This window comes from Artibeus jamaicensis, unplaced genomic scaffold (assembly GCF_021234435.1).
Source record: "Artibeus jamaicensis isolate MK-2021 breed Jamaican fruit bat unplaced genomic scaffold, CSHL_Jam_final contig_834, whole genome shotgun sequence".
In the NCBI taxonomy this organism is placed as follows: Eukaryota; Metazoa; Chordata; class Mammalia; order Chiroptera; family Phyllostomidae; genus Artibeus; species Artibeus jamaicensis.
Genome location: NW_026521981.1, coordinates 2,849,794 through 2,871,460, shown reverse-complemented (window position 1 = coordinate 2,871,460; position 21,667 = coordinate 2,849,794). Strand labels below are relative to the sequence as shown.

At 45.2% G+C, this 21,667-nt stretch overlaps 1 protein-coding gene across 9 annotated transcripts in view; it reads right to left on the bottom strand.

Moving 5' to 3' along the window:
- Window positions 1-947: 947 nt before the first annotated feature.
- Window positions 948-21,667, bottom strand: part of ATXN7L1 (ataxin 7 like 1) — a 236,001-nt gene continuing 215,281 nt past the window's right edge. For 6 of the 9 annotated variants that reach the window (XM_053673179.1, XM_053673180.1, XM_053673182.1 and 3 more), the window contains 6 exons: window positions 17,717-17,909; window positions 14,351-14,472; window positions 12,584-12,889; window positions 9,030-9,969; window positions 6,079-6,153; window positions 948-4,478 (listed from right to left, as the gene is read on the bottom strand). In XM_053673179.1, the coding sequence (XP_053529154.1) occupies window positions 4,437-4,478; window positions 6,079-6,153; window positions 9,030-9,969; window positions 12,584-12,889; window positions 14,351-14,472; window positions 17,717-17,909 (1,678 nt within the window). In that variant the 3' untranslated portion in view covers window positions 948-4,436. The remainder of the gene's footprint in view (window positions 4,479-6,078; window positions 6,154-9,029; window positions 9,970-12,583; window positions 12,890-14,350; window positions 14,473-17,716; window positions 17,910-21,667) is intronic. The other 3 variants (XM_053673181.1, XM_053673186.1, XM_053673187.1) reach the window with 2 other exon arrangements.

Below are 21,667 nucleotides of genomic sequence, written 5' to 3'. Positions count from 1 at the left end.
CAAAACGAAACACAAACCCACCTGTTCCTTCTCTGGGTTTCCACATTCTGAAGAAATCTGCACCCAACACAAGTGCTCTGCCAGAACCTGCAAGTCATTCTTTCCTTTACTCTTGCATCCAAATCCTAAGCAAGTCTTGTCAACTTAAATGTAAACTGTATCATAAATCTATTCATTTCTCTTTATATGTGCTGTCACTATCCTGAGACCAAGCTAACATTACGAATCAGCTGGTCTCTTGCAATAGCTTCCAGCTGATTCTCCACGCAGCAGCTAGAGTGATCTTTTAAAACGTCGGATCATGCCATGTTCCTACCAAAAGCTCTCCCGCCAAGGGATTCCTACTGAATTCATCGCAAAATTAAAACTCTAAGAGCCTCTCGTGACCTTGTCCTTGCCTCCTGTCCCTCTCTCTCCTCCTGCTCCAGCCACTGTGGATCTTCCTTAGGGTCTAGGAATTTACATGAACTTCTCATACCTTGGACAGTCTCTGCTTGGGATTCTCTCCCCTCTCTGTGTCTTCAGCTCACTTCCTCCGAGAAAACTCCCTGACAGCACTCCCCTCACACACTGTCAGTTTCTCCTATTTTGTCTCATAGAACCATGGCATTTGCCACAATCTGTAATTACACATTTGATCGTGTGTTTATTTACTGTCTCTCCTACTGGGCTGCTTCCAGAAAGCAGCTGGGACTATGTCTGTTTCTCATCACTAAGCATAGAGCGCCTAGCTCAGGGGCAGCCACAGCCAGGATGCTCCATAAATATTTGTGGAATGAATTCACTCTTCTTTTCTCATCCTCAAATGTACCAGTATGTCCTAGCAGGAAGTCTTGTCTGGTAAGAATATATATCCACCCAAAAGAAAAAAATCTAAATTTTATGAAAACCCAAAGACTTTTTTTTTACAAACATATAAATTATTTTATTTACAAAGCCATGTTACAAAAAAAAAAAAAAAAGAAAGGAAAAAAGAGAAAAAAAGCTCAAAAAGAAAAATACAATCGCTCACTGGAGAACATCTCCAGGCCTGATGATGAACCACGGCAGTATCAATAGATACATGCTTGTTCTTTCCTTTTTACAACTGTAAGCCATAGAATTTACTATTTACACCTACTTTAGACATTTATTCTGCTTACAATATCACAGGCATGGAATGAATTCTGATAGTGCTAATACATGAAGGTGCGGGACAAAGAAGGAAAATACTTAGTGTTACAAAACATGGATCATAGAAAAGAAACCCACACCACAAGTGTGGCATTTGTTTAGAATGTTCGGACATGCTTCCTTCAAAATTCTTCTGGAAAAGGTTTTAAAATCAGTAGTAGGAAAGGACAAATGAGCAGGTGCAAATTCTTCTCTGTGCAACAAGTTATTTAATATACCCCATGACTGGCCAGCTACGTAAAACCCACAGTTTCGTTAAAGTGCCATGGGCCGACGGCATTAACAAAATAGAAGGTGTAAATAGAAAATTTCTTTTTTTCCTTTTTTTAAAACAAGAGTTCACTGAGAATCAGCAATAATAGAATATGCTGTATAAACTATTCTCTACAAAGGTTGATCAGCATTATTTACAACTGGTACATTGATACAAAAGAAGGCATACAAGTTATCCAAGTCGCTTTGTTTTTATGGCTGACAGGTCTATGCATTGCGTTATGCTTAACAACCGAACACTCCTGCCTCTGTGGCTGGCGGCAAGTCACGAGATCTTCAGGCAAATGGGCGTGTGCAGTCAAGAGGCTGGGAGAGAGGGCTGGGTGGGGGTGGGGGTGGGGGTGGGCAGAAGAGAAGTACCCAAAGGGGGTCACCCTCATAGTGCTTTATAGGCTGGTCCAGTTGAACTCCATTAAAACAAAACCAAAGAAAACCTTTTATTTGCATTCCGTTTTTCAAGCTGTGAGTTTTGAATACATCATTATAAAGTAAACCTGTGGTTGACTGTGAGGAAAGAAACATGGTGGGTTTTCCCTTTTTGCTCAGTTTTCCAGAAATGTCCTCACCTTGGTCAGAGCCAGTCTTTCACCAAGTCAGCAGCATTCGGCGGGGAGCCTCTTTCTTCCAGCTTGTAATGCAAGATGCAGAGCTAAAATGTTTAAGCCTATTACTGAACTGCTCCTTGAGTCCCTGTCCAGACGTTATTTCTCAGAAGCAGACACTTCATCTCTCAACCTTTGTTTTCCCTCTTTGAATGTAAGAGTTTATAAATCAGAGGGTTATTTTGTTGCTGAGATTTTTTTTTTAGTCCTGCAACTTTTGCAACTCAAAATAAATTATAAAAAAAACAGACTTCTAAAACCGAACAAGACAAAAATTGTGCAAAAATAACAAAGATATGTACACACTTTTCAGTCTGAAGAAATGTACAATAAAAACATAATTCAAAGAACATTTTAAAAATATAAACATTGCTTAAACTTTCCTAAGTTTCATATTGTTTTTGAAACTATTCTGGTCAGTTAGCTCTGTAATATAGTAAAACATAAATTATTACAAAATTAACACTATAAAAATTTACTTTAGGAATATCTTCTAAACTTTTTTCAAAGGGTCAAATCTTGTTTATAATTTCTTAAACATTTATAAGTCTTAAATCTGCCTTAACTTTTTTTTTAAAAGAAAAAGTAACATATCTTCCATTCAATTTGCAGTCTCTTTTTTCTAAGATGTAAATAAACCAGCATATAAGTGCACTTTTAACACTGTAGAAATAAAAATGAAATCATCTGAACTAATGTCCTGGAACCTAATACCAACTCATGATTTTTAAAAAATCTTTTTATATTAAAAAATTTTAGTAACCCTATAAGAAACACTGTCAGTGCAATTTCATTGACGCAAATCACTCCATTTGCCTCCCGTCTTAGTAAAATCCAATTGTGTGGTGAAACTTAACAGTAGTCTGATCTTTGGGTTGGAGGGTGGGAGAAAGGAAAATGTCAGGGTGGGGATGAAGGTTTGTGTCCAGCTGCAAAACTGGCTTTCATTTCTGGTTGAGGGATGAAGCAAAACTCCTATTATCTGTGCCGTGATATCATTTGCAAAGTTACATGATGAACAGCACAGAACATTTCTTTTATATTGCGAGTTACTTTACCGACTATGATTCCTGATTGGAGCTTACAGTACTGATGTTTCCTTCAAATCTCCAGTGTGGAGTTTCTTGGCTGCAGAGTGGCAGCTTCTCTTCCCAGTGGGTACTTGGGGGCTCAGCCTTACCACTTTCCTGGGGCGGCTGTGTCTGAGCTGTGGCCTCTGCTAACCCAGCGCACCCTGATGTATGGATGGGCAGAGTCACAGGGCCAAGTGACCCAGGCGCAGAGGTAGGTGAGCCTTGCTAGTACTTATTCTCACTAGGGGTTTGACACACAGCCCTCCATGGAGCTCCCCCCTGGGCCTTCCCCTCTTGCCTAGTCCTCCTGGAGGGCAGCCTGAGAATCTCCACAGCTGTAGGCACTGGGCCTTCTCCAGAGTGGCTTCCTGGGGTCTCCCACCTTCTCCCTTGGGTGCTTCCCTCTCCGACTTGCCCAGCTTTGTACATGATGCCCAGGAAGGGGTTTTGCAGCATGGATTCCTAGCAAGCTTGGATGACCACAGCCACCCACTCCCACCATCTTTTGAGGGATATCTTCTCTTACCCCCGTTCTCTGCTTCCTGCCACCTCCCAGACCCATTCCAGACCTGACACAGTACATTCTCTCTGACCTGCACAGCTGGACAGTGGTATTGGGTAAACCACATCTTTAAAAGGTTGCTTTTCTCAATTTTACCAATAGCATCTGGCTCCTGCTGTGCTGGTGCACCACAGGAACCTGGTGAGTGCACTGAGCCACCCTCCCACCTCTGCTCTCTGCTCCCCGAACACAGGCTGCTCCACAGCAAAGCCTCCTGTCGGCACACTGTCCAGAGGGAGCTGAGGAGAGGCAGCTTCTTCTGATGGCCTTGGAGACCCAGTGAGTGGCAGGTGGGAGGGGAAATCAAGGGATGGATGGGTGAGGACAAAGAAAGGAGCACTGCACGTGCTCAAGTTCAAGAGTTTCTGACGATGCCCACCAGGAACTAAAGTCCTGCACTGTCTGTTCTTGTGGCTGGAGCAAAACGATGATGGTGCAGTAGCTAAATCAGAAGCTGGAGGAGTGACCCCAAGCTTTGGAAGAATGTGTACATGTGGCAAACAAAAGACAATGCAAAAAAAAAAAAAAAACACTGGTATTTCCTGTAAATCGCAAATTCGCGTTCTCTTGCTTTTTTGTTTTTCTCCAAAGCTAAAAATTGGTCTTTAAAAATAGAAGAAGAAAGGCCAGAGTCATAGGCAGGGCCCAGGAAATGGACTCCCCCACCGCCCACTCCCTTTCCTCCCCCATCCCGGGCCTCCTGGGTGGGGTCGGGTAGCCAGGCATTGGTTTGGAAGTGGCTTCATCATCTTGTTACGGAAGAGTCCTTATCCTGCCGGTTCTGTTTGTGGTCTTCTAGAAAAGAGAAAAAAAAAAGAAAAAGAAAAGAAGAAAAAGGAAAAGTTTGGGGTTACCACAAGGATTCAAGAACAGAGTGAGTCTTCTCATCTATAACAAAAAGGACACATCCCAACTCCCGCAACCGGCTATAGGCAGGTGCAATGAGCACACGAGGGGATGGCTATAAAGGGCTCTGGAAATGTAGGGTAGTCACAACGATCCTGGCTGTGGAGGAAGATGCAGGGACGAGTCCTGTGAGCATTCAAGGGGTTCTCTCTAGGAGAGAGGGTGGGAGTAAGTGACCTGTCTTCAGTTTTTTGTCTCTATTATTCGCTCACCTGGGATGTTTCCTATCTAACCTGCGAACAGCATAGAGAATCGTCTAAGAAAGAAGCCAAGTGTCGGATTAAGCATAGAGACTTTGGAGACCGAGTCTTACTCTAGTCATCTGCACCTACAAAATGAGGATAATCCTTTTTGCCTCTCACAGAGTTTGTTAAAAGGTTTAAATGTATGTAAAGGGTGTTTAGCAAAGCACCTGCAGAGAAAGTGTTCAACAAATGATAGCTATTATTATTATTATTACTACTACATTTGTTTAGGCTGACTGCCAGCATTTTGGGCTCCCATGAGTGTGCCTGGAGCTTTGGACAGGTGCACTCGGCCACCTATGCAGGAGGCCTGCGGCAAACAGTGGCAGACTGCTTGAGTATAGACGAGCCACCTCCAACCCCACCAGCCCAGAAGGTGGGCAGCAGGTGCTCAGGCGCTGAAAGGGCCACAGTGTCTCAAAATAAATGAGACATCCCCTGGATCTGGGTATACAAAGACTACTTCCCTATAATTTTCATCTAAACTCTATCCCAGATTTGCGGGGAAACCCCAAAACTCAAGATGTAGATGAACACACTGCAATTTGTTATCTATAAAACCTGAAGCACATCTAAGACAACACAACACACAGCTGTATTTGTATCTTTTGCAATCATGTAGAACATGCAGAACCCTAACCCCTACTCCCTCTGGTCTCCCTTGGATGCACACAGGCCACTGGAGAAAATCATTGGTGCATTGGCTACTCTCACGTCTCAAGTTTATAAAAACCCCTAAATCTATGCTGAATATTCGTACCAGAGGCCTTAAGAAGGCACTGACTGGTATCTGCCCTGAGCAAGGCCCTTTAGTCAATGTCATCTTGTTTAATTTTCACAATAACCCTGGGAGGCAGGCATTGATTTTGCCATTTAATAGATGAAAAAAATCAGACTCAGAGAAGTCATCTGCCCAATATTACACAGCTGCTAATAATAATAGCTAAACTTGTGTGTTTGTTATATCAGGCATTTTCTAGAGGCTTTATCTGAATAAATAGTCATCCTTAAAAAGCCATATGAGGTAGGGGCCATTATAATCCCCATCTTAGTGTGAGGAAGCTGAAGCACAGAGAAGTTAAGTAACTTGCTCAAGGGCACACAGTTTAATAACTACTAGTTGTGGAAGCAAGACTACGATGCTCTTAACTGGAGATGAGATTTGGACCAGGGTCTGACTCCAACGCTCACATTCTTTCCACTCTGCTGATGACCCTATGAACTTCTGCTCCCCAGTAACTTACCTGTCGGCTGTGTCCTGGGCTGGACATGCTTGAAGGGCTGGATTGTGACAAAGCTAGGCTGCTATTTTTCCCCACCTGAAAGACACCAGTGAGGCCCTACTCAGACATGCAAGCCAGCTTGGGAAAGGCCTCCCCTCCCAGCCGTCCCACGTGTTGCTGGGGAAAGGAGAGGGGCTGCAGGATAACGCGCTCACTCTCCTTGCATCCACTTGGAACTTGTGTTTCCACTTTACATGGCAGAGAAAATGAACATGTTTCAGGGGGTCCTTTGAAGATGCCGTTCTCATCATGGAGGGGCACTGTTAATTCTGCTTCCCAGATGGAGATACTGGGAGTTTTAGGGGTGAGGACAAAAGCATCTGGCTAGAGGCGTGCCCCTCCCCTCAGGAGCATCTAACTCAGCAGAGGCCCAGTTCCATCAGCTGCCAATGGGTTATACAGATTTATCCACCTCTGAACACAGTTGCAGACTCCCCTGGACCAGTGGGGATAAGAGCCTGGGTCTTTTTCTGGGTCAGTGTCTTGGCCAGGGGACACAGTGCACACCTTACTGTTCTCGAGAAAAACAGCAAGATGGCACAGGTCTTCCCCATCAGGTGGGAGGCCGAGCTGGGTCCTTGAACAATGCAGTGGGAGCGAGTGGGTGTGGCCGACCAGCTCCTCTCCTTCCTTATTGGCCTCCTTGGCACCTGTGGGGCTGGTCCTCAGGTGAGTACCATTCCACAGGCAGCTCCCTCCTTTGGCCTATAAGAACTGGTCCTCTACTTAACTCGACTTTGCATAAAGACATTTGTCTTACATTCACGGTTCTTTTTGTTTAATGCTTCTATGCAAATTCTGGCCTTACACCTATCAGATACAATTAAACAGGCCCTCAATTGGTCGCCAAAGCACAGGTTTACCTTGAATTTCTCAACCGGAAGCCACACCCTTTCCAACATCCTAAGAGAATTAAGAGATTCCAAAAGCTTTTTTCTCCAGCATTTGGGAATCACCACCGGCAGTCACCCTGGACAAAGCCTTTTCTTAATGGCCTGGGGACAAGCCCCAGGTATCACCTGCACTAGAGAACCTATGCAGGCTAGACTTGAGGCAGCCCGTTACATTCATCAGCTGTTTTGAACTCCTTCCTGATGGGCACTCACTGGTGGAGGCTTGCCTGCTCCTCTTACCACTGGTGGTGACTGACTCATAGTGTTTGCTGAACATTTCCTATGTTCCTGTAGAGCCAAGGGTCAAAAGAACAAGCAACGTTCACTCAATACGGAGGCACTCCACTGACACAGAGGCATGGGAGGTAAGAGCCCAGACCCCGGAGCTAAATTACTTGGTTTGGATCCCAACCCTACTATTTGCTGTGTGACTTTGGGCACATTGCTTGATTTTCCTGTGCTTTGGTTTACTGCTCTACAAAATGGGGTGGGTCCTTACCATAACAGGTAAGGAAGAAATAAGTTAATATACCTGAACTACTTGGAACACAGCCCATCCCATGAGTATTAGCTACTAGGACTTTCTCTAAAATGGGTGATCCTACCACCTTGCTGCTCAGGGTGCAGCCTGCAAATCAGTGGTCTGTTAGAAATGCAGACTCTCAGGCCCCACCCCAGGCCTGCTGACTCAGAACATGCATCTTAACAAACCCCCAGGTAATTCATGCGCATGTTCAATTTTTGGAAGTCCTGGCTATGCCCTCCACCCTGAGACCTGGAGGCAGCACTGACCCACAGTTAAGCCTCAGCACAGGGCCCTGTGGGTGCTGGTCCCCCTCCCCCTGCACCCCTGGGACTGGGGAGTCAGAAGGCAGCACAGGCTCTAGTGAGACGACCTACGTCTCCCCCTCTCTCACCTTGGCCTCAGTTGCAGCTTGTCTGGCCCCTGGGATCCAAACTTGCTGTTTCTCAAGTGTTTACTTGTGATTTGTGAATCCCCCTCAAGATGTTCTCTTCGTGAGGTTTTAACAAGTCTCATATAAAAATGACACAAAACAATAAAACATCTTTTTAACAACTGCCTCTCATCTCTCCCAAGTCCTCACCCCCAGGCGGGGCTCGGCTCAGGGTCTGGCCCGCTTCAGTCTGTGGCTGCTGCTACAGGCCGCTTGCTGCCCCGGCCCACCTGAGCCCCTCGGGCAGGCCTGCAGACTTTGGTCCTCCCGCCAGACTCGGCCCCTCCTCCGTGCCCAGCTGGCATCAGTCTGGCGAAGGTGGGGACTTTCTTAAGTAGCTTCCCCAGCCTGAGGAGACAGACTAGACTTGAGGATGTGAACAGAACTCAGGGGAAAGAAACACAGATTTTTCCTGGGCCATGCCACATTTCCATAGCTTTCTTCACAATATGCCACCCTATGTGTACAATGGCATTGAACAGTTCTGTGCTGGTTGGTGTGAGTTAGTTTTACTTTCAGAAACAAAAAGCTACATCAGTAAGAGGGGGTCAGGTGAAGGGAGAAAAGCAGTCACCTGGGAGCAGGAAGCATAAGCTGTCACCCCACATCAAGGTGGGACCCCAGTCATCATTTAACCTGCTTGGGCCTCAGCTCTTCCTAAGGGGACTCCAAAAGATCAGATAAAACTTCTTGGCAATAGAACTCTTTAATAAAACCATCGTCAGAACCTCGAGACAAAAATAGGAGTGGAGTGGGGAACTCGGAATCTCCTTGTGCCTCAGTTTACTCATCCGTAAGGTGGTGATAACAATTATCCCAACTGCACTGGGTTGTGAGGATTAAATGAGACAATGTTTGCATAATGCTTACAAGAGCACTTAGCACAAAGTGAGCGCTGCAGAAAGTATTTGTTAAATACACTGCCCTTGCAGCAGAGGGGGACACTTGCATATGGGGAAATGAGACAGAGTCACCTGGCTAAGCAGGGGTGCTGCCCAGCTCCCCCTGCCCTGGGGACTGAGAAGGAAGTGCCAGGAGGTCCCTGGCAGGATGGGTCCCTTACCTGCCGAGAGGAGGTGCTGTTAACGGGATCGGGCATCGGTGCGAGAAGGCTGGGCGGGTTCTTTTTGTGAACGCTATTCATACCAGGCATTTTAGTGATTTTACAGGCTTTGCTACTAGAACTTGAGTTCTTACGCTTTTTTCCTTCTGATTTGTCAAAAGAGAGGGGCAGAGAAGACACGGCATTGTGTGAGGCCAGAGAAAGGTCCCCTGCAAGGGAGGGCACTGAAAGGGGACAGGAGTCACTGCCGCCTCCCACCGAGCCCACGTGTCTCCCTATGTCCGCGGGGCCACCGGGCAGCGAGGTCCGTCCTGAGGGCTCCAGTTTGGCACTGAGTGGGCTCACCCCATTGTTTGAGTTGTGCATGGACAGACTGTTATAGGGAAGGGCCGCCTGATAGGAGTTCAAAGCTGAACTGGCATTCAAAACACAGTTCTTTTTGTGGGGCCCTGATAATGAAGACGAGAGGGATGTCTGCAAGGAGAATGAGGAGGAGGAGGAGGAAGTTGAGGATTGCGGCTTCCTCTTTTTGTTACTTGGAGACTCGTCGCTACGGGCAGACAGGTCTTTGACTTTTGAGGATTTGCTGGTTTTGGTTTTGGATGGCTTGTGGGATGGGGAAGGGATGACGGCTGGTATCGGGGACACCGCGGATGGGGCCTTGAAGGTTGAGTCCATGATGCTGAGGGTTGCAGCCACATGAGGGAAAGCTGTGGTGTGTGACATGAGGGCGCTCGGGTCCGGCGATGTCACAAAAGCTGCGTTTGAGAGCATGGCTGATGTCATTATGTAAGAAGAGGTGAGTCTCGAGCTGATGGGAGCTGAAGGAAGATACACAGCACTGGGGTTGCTGAAAGGCTGTAAAACGGATGCTGGAACAGGGGTGGTGATGTGGGCTGCTGGCGAGGGCATGGGGCTATCTGCCGCAGGAGGGATCTTCCTAAACATGAGAGAAGAGTGAGAGAGAAACAGTGAGAACCGGCTTGGCATTCCTCAGAGGCTCGATTAAGTGCGAGCATCAGGGCTACAGAGAAAACCCTGGTAGGACCAGACTATGGAAAATGAAGCCTTGAAGGATGGCAAATCTGAATTATGGCCCTTCCCTAGTCCCTGGGGCTCCCCCCATCGCCATATCCAGCAAGCTCATTTCAACCACTTTCAGGTTCTCCGATCCTTTTCTCCACGCTTGGCTATTGGATAATGGCTAATTCAGGTTCATGAATAAAAGGCGATGGTGATTTAGAATAGAAATTTCTCCAACAATATTGGTCTCCTTATTTGCAGGGGTGGGAGGCTGTGATGAAGGTGGTTTTTAATGAGAAGTGGTCATTTCACACTTAGGTCCTGGCCTGAAGTGAGAATTGTGAGGACAAGGCTTTGTCACCTACACACATGGGCCAGAGCAGCCTCTGCCCACCCGACCCCTGCCACTCCTCACTGCTCTGGGCTCCAGGCACAGTGGGAAATGCCCCTCTGCTCACAGGCCAGCCTCCTCCTGTATTTCCTGTCTGCAGCCTCTGGTTTGTTCCATGGAGGCATTTCCATGTTAGCTTGTGGCTACTGGCTCCTGCTGGCCAGGCCATGGAAGCCGCAGGGCAGCAGGGGGTCGGGGCTGGGAAATGATGCAAGATGCTAACTTTCTCAGACCCGGGGCTAACTTCTTCTTGACCCCCCAGCTTATGTCAGCTCTCACTCAAAGGAGCTATAATTGGAGTGTGGCTGCCCTTCAACAGGTCTTCTTGTACTTGTGTCAGGAAGGGGTGAGAGAGCAGAAACCCTCATGTATCCAGAAAAGGGGATCAGGAATTTCTAGTTTGTTCTGAAGACAAATGTAGGGTTTGGGCATAGGAGAACACATGGACAGGGAAGGTCCTCTTGGAGGTTGGGGTGCCTGGGAGCAAACTCCATGCCGCTTACACTCCGTGGAGCCAAGGCCAGAACCAGGTGGTGGGCCACCCTGGGTGGGCCACCCAGGTGGGCCCTCCTGCAAACTCCATCCTTTAACTGGTGGTAGAAGTAGCTCCCAATTCTAAGCCATGGCCTGATATTGCTGCTACTCTGGGGACCAGGAGGAGCACAGAGCCTTGGGGAATCACCATTTGTTCCAGATTTGCAGGAAAAGAATACTGACCTCAGGATGAATGTTGTCAAACTGGCTCTTTTTTATTTCTCACCTTTCCCCACTCCCTGTATCCCCTGGGAATCATTTCCAGCAGAGCTAGGGCTCTCCAGAAGTTAGGGATTCACTCTCCTTTGAAAGCAGCACTTGAAGGTGAGCAGGTCTGGCATCTGCAACCCAGGGGCTTGCAGCAAGGCGTGAGATGGGCTTCTCCAGACCCTTTTTCTCCCGAGAGGCCCCCCTCCCAGCTGTAGCATCAGGGAACTCTGGAAAGAGGCCCTGCTGACGAGGACGTGCCTCTCATAGCACTGTTCTCTTTGAGGATTCTATTTTCTGCCTGCCACTGGGTGAAGCTATGGCTTCAGTCTTTAGGGTGGAATCCGAAGGAATCCTTGAATATAGATAAACAGAGTCCTTGAAAACATCAGACTGAGGAGATCAAAGATAAAAGAAAAATGTTGCCAAACACATTGTGGCCATAACAGTGTTTGAAAATCTCCTTTCTCTCAAGCCTAAAGAATGTAGAAGATCCCATCAGCACTAAACAAGTGTTCCATTAATTGCACTTATTGCAATGAATGAATGAGTAAATGAACGGATGGATGGATGGGTGGGTGGATGGTGAGCAAGTGAATTCTCAGTAGCAACAAACTATGCATGCTGGGCAAGGACTTCCATATAATTGGACGGGAAAGGTCTAAACACGCTCTTAGAACTGCTGGGCACGGTACGACCCCCTCCTAACAGTGCCAGGGAACATGTCTCAGCACGTGTGGCATCGGCACACTTGCCCTGCTGTCTCAGCTGCCTTGGTGTGGACTGTAGGCCTCCCGCTCAATCTCCCCTCAACTCAAGTTTTTTACCAGTTAGAGTCTGGATAGAAGTACATGTGGGCAGAGGTTTGGCAGTTACTTGTAATAAAAAGTTACTTACAAAGATCAGATGGTTCATTTAGAGAGGACCCCACTCAAGACCTTAACTGGGATCTCTCTGAATGTCCCAATTTGTAATTTTTCCATTCAATAGTATAAATTCACGCTTCACTTGTGCTGACAAGCTGGGCTGAAGTCCTTAATCTTGCCTCTCAGACACTCAGGATTGGGATGGGGCTATTTTTTGGCATACTTTTTCTCCCTCTCCTGCCTGTCCCACTGATCGTAAGTGGACAGCAGAGGCAGGAGAGAAGAGCAGGGGGAAGCAGGGCAAGGGCCATGTGCCTGCTCACTGTCCCCGGGACCCCCTTCCCCCCCATGCTGAGCAGTTTATGTGTCTGTCTAGGGGCTGAATGGCAGTGGATTTCAGCTTTGCGGGCTGTGCCTGGTTTAAGCTTTGCACACTGGCCTAGGGAAGTCCCGTAAAAAGCCCACAGATGCGAATAAATTACTGACAGTGCCCATCCTCCCCTGCCAGCTGGCATGGAGCTCCAGATGCTGACCTGGCTGAAAGAGAATACTGTGTTGGCGTCTCCTGATGCAGAGTTAAATGCTTGTTAAAGAAAAAAGAGTCTTGGCCGTTCCTTTTCTTCCTAATGTCTTCCACGCCCCCATCGGCTGCCATCCCTCCAAGTTCGGGCCCCTCCGGGCCTGGGGTTTGGGCAGCGAGGTTGAGAGGGCAGCGGGGTGCTACGCTCTCCAGAGTTGACACCCAGGCAGCCCCAATGTTGCTCAGTGACAGTAGATTGGTTAGGCAAGTCCTGAAAAGGGGGGAGGGACCTGATGCCCTGTGGCTCGGGTTTCTGTGCCTGAGGAGGAAAGGAATATGGAGCTTGAGCTGACAGGACAGCAGGTAGCGAAATACAGATCAACACATTCCTTCCACGTGCCTGGGTTTTACACTTCCACAACACAGGAGAGCAAAGAGCTGCGAGAGTCACCAGGGCTGGCTGCCATCTTGGGGGAACAATCGCAGAAGGATAAATTAACAAATAACCATGAACACGGTAAACCCCGCATGCAGCACCGATTTGTTGCTGTTCAGAATGGACACAAGTAGGTATCGAGGGTGTCTTTTAGACACACTGGGCAGTCACTTAAATGGGAAGAAATGATAAGCTTCTCTTGTGGCCCTTTCCTACTTTTTGGAAAGTATTCTCATTTAGTCCTAAATCCACCCTGAGAGCTTCTTGCAGACACAACAGAGCTTACTCCTCCTAGACGTTGAGGTCAGCAAGCTCCTTGGGCACCATGATGAAGAGGGGCCGCACTGCCTGGGACAGAGGAGGAAACCCGGGAGAAAGGCAGGTTTTGAATTCTGTTCCCGTCCCCACTACCAGTCCCTCTCATTTCGCAGGAACGCCTTCCTTGCCTCGCCTGGGCTTCACTGGGCGGGGTGAGGGCTTCAGAGTTGGCTTTCCTCAACCATCTGGGCTTTGATCTGAGAAAGCTATGATGTAAGCAATTATGATACCTTAAGAGCTCACCTTTGTAGGAGTGGGGGGTGGGGATAGCCAGCAGGCTGGTCTTGTTTTATCAAGTGGCCAGAATGGCAGTTTCTTATGTGCTGAGGTTTGAGAGGGTCTAGCCTGTCATTCCTTCACAACAGCATTTTCCTAAGAAGGTTTCTTCCTTTTTTTATGAAACTCCTATGAAAATGTAAATACATTGGGAGGTGTTGGAGAATAAAGGGACATTAGAGAAATGGAATGTAAGCTTGGGTTTAGGTTAGAGAGAAGTGTGAGTACAGAGCTCTAGGGAGGTTGGGAAGGGCCAAAGACAAGCTTAACCAACTTCACAACATCACTCAGGATCTGCCCTGTTGGCTGATGTATGTATTTTTTCATAGGATATTAAACGATTAGACATTGGTCCATAACCACCATGAAATTTTTAGTATTGACATTATAGCCTTAACATTACAAACAGACACATATTTTTAATATCCTTAGGTGTTCTTCCTCATAGCCAAAAGGCCCTTTATCATTGTTAAAGAAATAAGATTTTATATAATACTCTTTTCATTGAGAAGATTACCAACACAAAAATGACCTCCAAATAAGACAAACCATAACACACATCTATGTGTCTCTGAAAAACTGTAGGCAAGCCATTAAGGAAAGCTGGCATTTAAGAACTAATTATGAATCCTGATTCCAGAACCATTTTGTTCTGCTAAAAGCTAACTGCTGATGCTCATTTAAAAAGTTGGGGTTCAGATAGTTGTAGGGCAGCTCTGATCTTACATTGCACAAGAACCGCTCACTTACTTCCACATCTGCGAATTCAAGTGTTTTTCTACCATGGAGTTTAGTGCGAATCGAAAACGATCCCATCTTCTATCAAACACATAGTACCCTCGTCCCATGAGGCGACTCCCGAATGAGCAAAACTGTGAGGAAAAAAAGTTTTAATTTTGATTACAGGCTAATAAGCTAATATAAACCATACAGAGAAAAATAACATTTGCATAATAACACACAGGGGTGCACTTAAATTCAAAATAAAGAAGCAAACAGTACTGAAGCCAAAAATATTTCTGTGGTGCTTTAGTTTGAGCTCTAGATTTTTTTGCAGAACATCACATTATGACTCAACAATAGTGACATTTAATTTTCTGTGGCACTGAGGGCTCTTTCTCTACATCTGGGATTAAGCCAACATTTTAGGTTGAAAACACCAAAACCAGCAACAGCCAGCAGCCAGGATGATTTTTCAGTACCACCTGCTTATTGAGTCATCCATTTTCTTGCAGAACTTGGTGGTTCCTTGCTTCTTATCACAGTAATGGAAAGACCTCATGCTGATGTTCTTCGGCCGACTGGTCATACCTTTCCTATCTGTCATCAACAGAGCCACATAATTTCTAACTGGGTTGCACTCCTCCTTTCCTAGTCCGTCATCTCTTTTCCTATCAGCACTTGCAGGCTGCCCAGGACACATCACTGCCTCCACACTTACATTCATGCTGTTCCATCTGCCTGCCTTCTTCCTTCTTCCCTGTCACGCCCAATCCTCCCTGCCCTCGGTGCCCTATCAAGACTCTCGTTTCCAATGACCTTTATCTGGGTAACATTGCCACTCTGAACTCCCACAACACATGCACTGCATACTTTTTACATTTCACCTTGGAAACACTACGTGGTCTTGTGGTATATGTAATGCTTATGTGCCTGATGTGTTTATTCACTATAAATGAATAAAGCCCAGGGACCCCATTCTGTTCAATGAGGATAGTAGGGATCTGGGCAAAATGATGGATTGGAGAGGGAAGGTCCCACAAAATGTTTAAATCAAACTATTACATTTTAAACCATATGGCTGAAATATGGGCAGTAAGATGTTTAATAAACATCATTTTATTATGATGATAGGACAATCAGAAATGTAAGAAGCAGCCTCTGAGAAGGTGACATTTGGCTGGTCTAGAGCTCAGACGAGTCTGCAGATGACTCTATAACTCAAATGCAGCTTCTCTCCCTTTCCTCAGGCCTCCGACAGCTCCTGGCCTCCATCCCAGACATAGTGCTGGATTGGTGCTCACTCCACAACCCTTCCTGGAACAGTTCTCAGGAGCAAATGCAAGATCTTCCCTTTGTTTTGTTTCTGCTTATGTTTTGGGGGTTTTGCATTAAAATCTTGTTGCCCATCAAATCTGGTACTATTGATGAAAAAGTCTTTACTTTCATATTAAGTGCTTATTGATGAGGGAAGAAAACAGGCAAAGGGAATTCTCTAGCAAGAAGCTGGCCCCCCCGCATTATGTGGGAGCTCTTCCAGGTCTAGACATCTCTCCTTCCTTTGTCCCGTTGCTAAAGACACACTGAATGAGTGTCCATTACAAAAATGATTTAATATAGCAATCGACCATGAGAGAAAAGATAAAACAAAGAAACAAATGTGTAGCCTTTCTATTTAAATCAGCACAACATTAAGGGCACACAAATCCACTGTGGCCAGACCTGAGTGAATCCTTTGTAGCCTGGCAGCTTGTCACTTGGACAAACATCCTGATGTGTTCCAGATTCTGGCCTCCTGGGAGAGCTCAATCTCTTTTTCTGACTTGGAAGCCAAAGGCACCTTTTTGTCTCTGTTACCTGTATCTCTAATTCCATAGAGATGCAAAGCCACATGTCCTGAAAGGCTCTTGTTCCTGGTCACACAGAGCTGTAGATTCGCCATTGGCTACTGCAGCAGACCCCACAGGTTGCCAATCTCGCCAACTGCCACCCCACTGCCACCTCTCCCTGTATTTTCCTGGCTAACGGAACTGCACTTTTGTTCTGATATCTGACATGGAGCAGCGAGCAGGAAGGTGGGTCTCTTCCCAGAACCTTGGGATGAATCCTGGCTGGCTCCTCCCCGTGTCACTGCAGTCCCATCCTTCCCTGCTGTTGAGTGGTGCAGGCATGAGCATGTGAGCCAGTCTGGCAGAAGCAAGGGGGAAATCAGCTAGGGAGTTCACAGGAAGATTTTCATCCCTATGAATGAAGACTCCCTTTCTGTTTGTACCTTTCCATCCTGTGTAAATGCTACTGCATGAGGACTGGAGTTGTAGCACACACACTGAGACCAGTGTCCCTCAGCTTGGAACCACTTACCTCTAGACTTCTTGTGACACGAGTCAAATAAATGACCATAGTATATGCACTGTATGAGTTGAGTTTTTTACTATTGGCAGTCAAAGGCATTCTTAATTATCATCCTTCACTACTTCTGAATTAGCCAAGAGGCTATTGGTAAACCTCAGGTCCCTTCAACAAGAAGTGAATTTGGTCTTCATTCATCTCACAGACAGAGGGAGAAGGGAGTCATTCTTTCTTGATGCAGGATCGATTTCACCTACATAGTCCCTGAGCTCCAGAAAGAGTCAAAACTATTCCTGCAGGGCTCAAGCTGACACCAGAGCAAACCATCCATGGGGTCCCATGCGCCAGGCCCCCAGCATTCGGTTCTGTGATGGTAGCACCAGGCATCTCCTTCTCAAGTGCTCATATGGCGAACATAAATACAACTCCAGCTCATGCCTCTTTATGTTTCTCAGCTCGATTCAAATGATCTGAATAGTTAAAGTGGGCCCTTTCGAGGACTGGGAAGAAAACGACCTTTCTCTTCATCAGCAATCAAGTTGCTACGAACGGCCTGGGCTCCTCCTTTCCTTAATGCACAGATATACACACCCTCAGTACCAGCGCCATATGGTCACACTCACTAATAACAATAAAAACTCAGAACCAACATGGGAGAAACAGCTAGGGCTGGCACCTGGCATACTGCTTAGACAGACGGCTCCCAGTGCAGGTGAGCTAGACTAACTCTTGAAATCAAAGTCTTCAATTTTACATGGGCAAAGCCAGAAGGTCAGCTCCCCAGTGCACTTAAATAAACACCATTTCTCAAGCATTATTACTTCAAGGTAGACTACAAATACTCAGGTGCTTTAGGATTATAATAAGTTGGGAGCCCTTTCCTTTCCTTCTGTGTTTTTCAAGCATATTTCTATGGCAATCACTTAACCTCAGGGTTGCTTGTCCTGACGACCTCTCCTTAGGAATGCATGCCCTTTGACGCGATCACCTAAATGCCCGCAAAGCACAGGGGGAAATATGCACAAAGGGAAACATCCAGTGGCCTACCCCAAGAGGTCTAGGGTGGTGGGTGGAGAACTGACAATCAAACTTCTCAGATTCGTCGGCTCCGTCCATCTCCCCTTCATCACTTGACAGTCGGCTGGCAAGGTCACCTCCAACTGGAGGCAGAGGGGGTTCCGGAGTGTAGCCACTATGATTTGAAGATGTGGTACTGCTTATGCTATTTGCAGATGATGGTCTAAGGGCAAGAGAGAGCAAACAGAATAAACTTTTCTGAGGTATCAAGACCCGTGCAGTTTAATAGAGCCCAGAAGGCAGCTCAAGTAGCTTTTCCAGGTCAGTGGCAAATTTGCACAGGGAAACATTCAGGCTAAGAGAGTTAGCAGCAACCAGCCCTCTACAGATCTGGTGGAGCTAAGGCTCTGCCCTGTTTCCATCTGGGCATCAGGGAAAACATGAACAGTGAATGCAGAATGTAAAATGCAGCGACAGAGTCTTCTATGAGTTGTTGTAAGTATTCGACCACTTGCATGTAAGTAATCGGTCATGTAGTTGTTTCTCTTTGAAAGTGGAACTTGACAGGAAGATCGACCAGATAAACAAGTTCAAACCAATTGACAAAATATCAATAATGATGGAGGACATCCCTATAGACACCATTTTTTTTTTGCTACTGAACTATGACTTTATGAGATTGTTAGAGTGACATGAAAAAAGGTTTTGTCTGAATGATGGGGCCACAAGTCTTTTACCCCACAGCCAGGCCAGTTTCTTCATATCATGCCACATGTAGTTTAATTGTATCTTCTGTGGAAAATGTTTAATTTTTTTAAAAGGTGAGGCTTTTAAAATTTTTATTTACTTATATTTAGAGAGAAGGGAAGAGAGGGTAAGAAACATTAATGCCTCTCATGGGTCCCCTACAGGAGACCTGGTCTGCAACCCAGGCATGTGCCCTGACTGGGAATTGAACCAGTGACCTTTTGGTTCACAAGCCGGTGCTCAATCTAGTGAGACACACCAAACAGGGCGAATGTTTAATCTTTGACAAGGAATTAGGCCCTCCCACTGGCACAGTTGGCTTGTAGTAGGTGTGGAAATATGTTTCTCAATGAAGGAATAAATGAATTCCATGTGTATAAATAATCCAAGAGATCTCATCTCAATTATGGCTAAGATTATAGAGAAGCAATGTCATAGTATGAAGTAGAACATGCTTTCTAAGCAGTAAAAATCAAAACAAGGTAAAAACAAAAAATCAAATAAGCATATCCACATCAGTAGAAGAGTTAGAAGAGAAATAGTCAAAGTGAGTGGTCAGTTGTTTTTACTTCTGATCAGGGAAAAAGATAGGAAGGAAAAAAACCTGAGATCCTTAAAAAATATTGCTTTTCTGTATTCTTCTTTGAAAGCTGCCCCTTAAAGTCACATGAAGCAGCACTGTTGATCTGTCTCCCTTCTCTTTCACATCTACTATGGATTCTTTGTTGCTATAAAATCTTTCCAGGTATGAAATACCTGAGTTCATGGCCTGGCTGGTGTGGCTCAGTGGATTGAGTGCCAGCCTGCGAACCAAAGGGTCACTGTTTTGATTCCCAATCAGGGTACATGCCTCGGCTGTGGACCAGGTCCCTAACAAGGGGCATATGAGAGGCAACCACACATTGATGTTTCTCTCCCTCACTTTCTCTCTCCCTTCCCCTCTCTAAAATAAATAAATAAAATCTTTAAAAAAAAAAAAAAAAAAAAGAAATACCTGAGTTCAAAGCAGCTCCTGAAGGCACAGTCCTTTAAAAACAAAGCCACAGAGGTGGAAACAACCCAAATGTCCATCAAAAGATAAATGGATAAGCAAAATATGGTATATCCACACAAAATATTAATTAAGTCTTTAAAAATGATGACATTTTGATACATGCTACGACATGGATGAACCATGAAGACATTATGCTAAGGGAAATAAGCCAGACAGAAAGGACAAATATTGTTATGATTCCACTTACACAACATACCTAGAATAGTCAAGTCCATAGAGACAGAAAGCAGAGCAGTAGTGGGGCAGGGGGAATGGGACATTTGTGTTCAGTGAGTGCAGAGAGGTTCAGGACGGGATCTCGAAAAGTTCTGGAGACGGTGGTGGCGGCTGCACCACAATGTGAGTGTGCTCAATGCTACTAAACTGTACACTTAGAAATGGTTAACATGATAAATTTTGTTATGTATATTTTACCACAAAAAACACCAAAACCCACCCTGAACAGAACTACAGGTAGTTTTTCAGTGTTATTAAAAGAACCCCAGCCCTGGCTGGTGTAGCTCAGTGGACTGAGCGCGGACCTGTGAGTCAAAGGATCGTGGTTCGATTCCCAGTCAGGGCATATGCCTGGGTTGCAGGCCAGTTCCCAGCAGGGGACGCACAAAAGGCAACCGTACATTAATATTTCTCTCCCTCTCTCCTGCCCTTCCCCTCTAAAGATAAATAAATAAAATCTTTAAAAAAAAAGAACCCCATTAGTATGACAGTTTATTATTGACTATCACCTCCCCATATTTATAAAAACAAAGATGCCATTCACTCCGCACATTAAGTCTACAGTCCAGAGACCACATCTCCCTGGGTGCATTTCCAGATACCTACTCCCCTGGATCAGAAGGGGCAAGTGCACTATTGCCTGTTAACAGCTGAAGACCCAAATGGTAAAACCATTTTGATGGAACGTATGAAAAAAGAAAACAGCATCCATAATCCTACCACTGAAGATCAAGTGCTATTACCATTTTGAGTTATTATATCCTTCTAGACTTCTTTACTGCGCGTACACTGGCATTTTAAAATAAGAACTGGATGGACCACACTGCACATACTATTTTGAGATATTAAGGAAAAACCTAGTGATATTGTAAGAATCTCTCCATGTATAGAACTATGTCATCTTTTAAAATATTCCCCAGTATTCCAAAATATGGATACATCTCAATTTACTCAACTAGTCTATGGATGGACATTTAAATTGTTTCCAGACTTTCTAGTAGGCTCTTTCTGAAGCCTTCTCCAACATGATAGGAACTCCTGCCTTACAGGAGATAAAAGTTAGCTGGATTTTGCTAAGTGTGTAATAGTGTCATGATTACACAGAAAATTATCTTTACTTTTAAAAGATGCATCTGGAAATCTTCACAAGTGGAATGCCATGATAATGGCAGTTTAGTCCAAAATATATCATAAAAAATATAGATAAAGTAAATATAATTGTAAAACGTGAATATTATAATTCTTCAAGCTAGGTATATGGGGTGTTCATTATATTATACTTTTTCCTTTTCTGTGTATGGGTTAAAATTTAATAAGGAGAAGTAGAAAAAGATAATGGAAAAAAGTGAGCAAGGAATACAGAAACTTTTTTGTAAGAAAGTGTGGAAGAACTTCCTGTTAAGTGGGCTGATTGATTGAACACTTATCTCCTCTCCCTTCCAAAATCCTACTAAAATCAGAGTAAGAGGATAAAAAAGGCATTAGCTGCAAAGAACAAAAAGGTCGGCAAAAATATGGTGATAGTTATAGTAATGAACTCACAGCCTCCACTGAACCTCCACACCATAATGAAATCTCATTCATCTTGCTAATGATTGGTTTAGAAAAGGACATGAGAAATAAAAGAAAATGTGTTCTTTGGGGAGGGCTTTTGCAAAGATTTTTTTCACCTTTAAAAAGAGACACAAGAAAAAAGTGGTTTCCACCTTCACTAGCCCTTATTTTATCTGGATGTGCTGGAAAGTGCTACAACCATCTTGCTATAGATTTTGAAGACTGAAGAAATGAAATGAAAAAAGGGCAGAGAAGCAGAGCCAATTTCTGATCTCTGGGGACAGATGCCCTTTCACCTCCAGACTTCCTGTCTCATGTGATTAGAAATTTGCTAATTATTTCAGCACATATTGAGACCAGGTTTTCTGCAAATAAACAAATGGGGATACATAGAGCTAAAATATTTTTGC